The sequence below is a fragment of the Rhinopithecus bieti genome, unplaced genomic scaffold, assembly GCF_001698545.2.
Source record: "Rhinopithecus bieti isolate Rb0 unplaced genomic scaffold, ASM169854v2 scaffold_13621, whole genome shotgun sequence".
NCBI lineage: Eukaryota > Metazoa > Chordata > Mammalia > Primates > Cercopithecidae > Rhinopithecus > Rhinopithecus bieti.
In genome coordinates this window covers 186,528-189,273 of record NW_016807522.1, presented here as the reverse complement: position 1 = coordinate 189,273, position 2,746 = coordinate 186,528, and the positions used below count along the sequence as shown (strand labels likewise).

Genomic DNA, 2,746 nt, shown 5'->3' with positions numbered 1-2,746 from the left:
GTAAATTGGGGATGGGAACACGTGCCCAGGTGAGAGAGCTGAGCTGAGGGCTTGCATCCTGCCGGCAGGCTCTGTTTTGGGGAGCATCTGTTGGGCTATCCAGGTGTCCTTGGAGACTGGGTATTGGGCACCCATCCTGGGTTCTGGTGCAACCGTCCAGTTGTCCAATACTGGGGGCTGATTTTGAGGGGACACTGTCTGGAGGGGTGGGAGTTTGGGCACCTGTCTCCAGGTAGGGGAGCAGTTGGCAGGTTGTGGTAGGGGCGCCACGGGCCGGGCTGCAGCCGGTTACCTGCCCCGTGGAGGTTGCCGTGAACTGGAAGCTTCCCAGCATCATGCGCAGCAGTGACAGGAACTCTTTGTCCTCATAGTCAAAGCGGTCCCCAAAGACAATGGAGCTGATGACATTAGAGACGGTGCGGCTCAGGAAGAAGGTGGGATCGATATTGGCGCCTGCGGATGTGGCGGGAGAAGAGGGTTGGGGAGGGAGTCAACTCAGAGGTCTGAGGAGAGTCAGAATTCCAATAGGCAGGGCCCAGTTGGGCCAAATTCCCAGCGCCAGACTCCAGGGCTGGAAATGGGGGCGCCTTTCTCCACCTAGTCCCCATCCCCAGGCAGAAAGAGCGCGCAGGTCCCCGCCCTGGGCGTTTTCTGCTCCTGCCCAGCACTCGGAGTCCCCTGCTCACCGCGCGTGCCCCGGAGGGCCTCGATGAGGAAGCCCGCCTCCTCCTGGATGCGCTCCTCGATGCCGCGCTTACCCACGCCGAAGTCCCGCAGGGTGGCGATGGAGAAGCGCCGGAGCTGCTTGGCGCGCTCCCCGTTGCTGAACGCCACGCCTGGGGAGGTGAACGTGGAGGTGGAGAGAGGTCAGGCGGCGTCCAGGGCAGGAGCAGACCAGCTCCAAGGGGCTTCCCAGGGGTGGAGCAGAGAGGGAGTGGGGTGGGAGAGAAATGGATTCAGCGCGAGTGCCCAAGAGAGCTGCAAACTCAGAGAAACGAGAGAGAGAGAGAGAGAGAGAGAGAGAGAGAGAGAGAGAGAGAGAGATCAAGTAGAAAAAATAAGATAATCAGAAGAGAAGCAGAAAGGCCAGACAGACAGATGTACAGAGAAACAGAGGGATACACGGACACTCCATGGAGGAAGGGAAGGAAGTGGGGAGAGAAAGAGAGATGGAGGAAGAGGATGGAGGGAGGGGAAGTGAGACATGGGGAGATCTGGGAGGAGGAAATAAAAATGGTGAAAGATTCTTAAGCTGAGCTGGAGAAGAGAGAAAAATAAGGAGACAGAAACAGAGAGGATCAAGAAGGAGGACAGACTGTTACCAGTAGGTTGAGGCTGGAGATGTGGAAGTAGGAATAAGGTGAAATCCTAAGACAGAGGAAGAAGTGGGAGAAGGAAGCGGAGAGAGGAGAAACACGGAGAAGCACAGAAGCAGAGAGCGACAAAAAGACAAACGAAGACAGAGGACCAGGGTTGGAAAACAGAAACCCAGGATGTCCTCAGAGATGGGGAGAGAGGGGAAATAGGTGGCTCCAGTGAGGCAGAAGGAAGAGAGAGAGCAAGGGGCAGAGAGAGGCAGGGAGGAATCAGGACAGGGACGCTGGAGACAGGTGAGGGACACACAGGGAGAGGCCACAATGAAGGGAGAAGGGGAGAGAAGACCAGACCGGGGGCTCTGTCATAGCCTCCAGTGGGCAGGAGAGTCAGGGAGAAGCCTGGGGACACTGAGACCATCGCGTCCGCCTGGCCACATTCCCCCTCTTGGGCACCCCCTCACCATAGCCTTTGAAGAGCCAGTCGAAGGTGGCCTGCTCGCCTCGTCCGCTGAACTCCTCAGCCTGGTCCACTAGAGCCTCCCTGACGGCATCATGTCCGCAGAGCACCACGACCCGCCGGGGCCCCAGGTGAATGGTGAACACAGGGCCATAGCGCTCACTGATCTGATGGAGGCGGGTGGGAGTGGTTAGAGGGAGCAGCCCCCACTCTGAATGGACCCAGCACTGAGATTTCACGTACTGGGATGTTTCGCCCAGTCAGGTTCTCACAGTCAGGGAGCTGGACATCCTAAGATCCTGCTTTCCTGGCTAGGACCCTGATGCTGAACCTCCAAAACTCTTCTTTCCTAAGACTCTGGTCCACAGTGGTCAACCCCCTGCCACAAAGCCCCAGCCAACTTGGCAGCCCCCACCCCGTGCCACCCATCTCCCTGCCTCGGGACACCTTCATGAGGGAGTTGTACATCTGCTCTGTGTTCAGCTGCAGGTAGTTTCCAATGAAGGGCAATGGGGTGGGTCCCGGAGGCAGCTTCCCCCTGCTCTTCCTCTGCTGCCAGACAGACATGAAGACCATCACAGTCAGGCAGGCCAGCAAGGCCACCAGGAGCAGCCCTGAGGCCAGCATGGTGGCAGTGGGATGATAGATGGTGACAGCTGGGATATTTTGCCTTTATGCTGCCTGATAAAGAGGGGCGGAGTTCTGTTGATTATATAACCACCTCATTTCACCTCCCAACTACACCCCCAATCTACACCTGAATCCCGCCTAGCTTGGGATGCAGCCAGCAAGGGAGGAGGAGGGGGACCCCAGGTAAGCTGAACAGGGATGGGGAGCTCCAGACTAAATCCGCGGTACTTCGGGAAGGGTGCCCCAGGGCTGTGGATTTAGGAGGGGGCAACAGATAAACAGTAGAACTGAGGAGTTTGGAATATTTGCATAGGGGAGCATCCGGACTTTGGATTCTGGGTTT

The 2,746-nt window shown here is 57.6% G+C and overlaps 1 protein-coding gene across 1 annotated transcript in view; it reads right to left on the bottom strand.

Annotated features, from left to right (window-relative positions):
- The window catches only part of CYP2A13 (cytochrome P450 family 2 subfamily A member 13), an 8,203-nt gene extending 5,778 nt beyond the window's left edge, over positions 1–2,425 (bottom strand). The window contains exons 1-4 of the mRNA XM_017882688.1: positions 2,221–2,425; positions 1,778–1,940; positions 687–836; positions 293–453 (exon numbers count right to left, since the gene is read on the bottom strand). Coding sequence (XP_017738177.1) covers positions 293–453; positions 687–836; positions 1,778–1,940; positions 2,221–2,400 — 654 coding nt within the window. The 5' untranslated portion in view covers positions 2,401–2,425. The remainder of the gene's footprint in view (positions 1–292; positions 454–686; positions 837–1,777; positions 1,941–2,220) is intronic.
- Between the last annotated feature and the right edge of the window lie 321 nt (positions 2,426–2,746).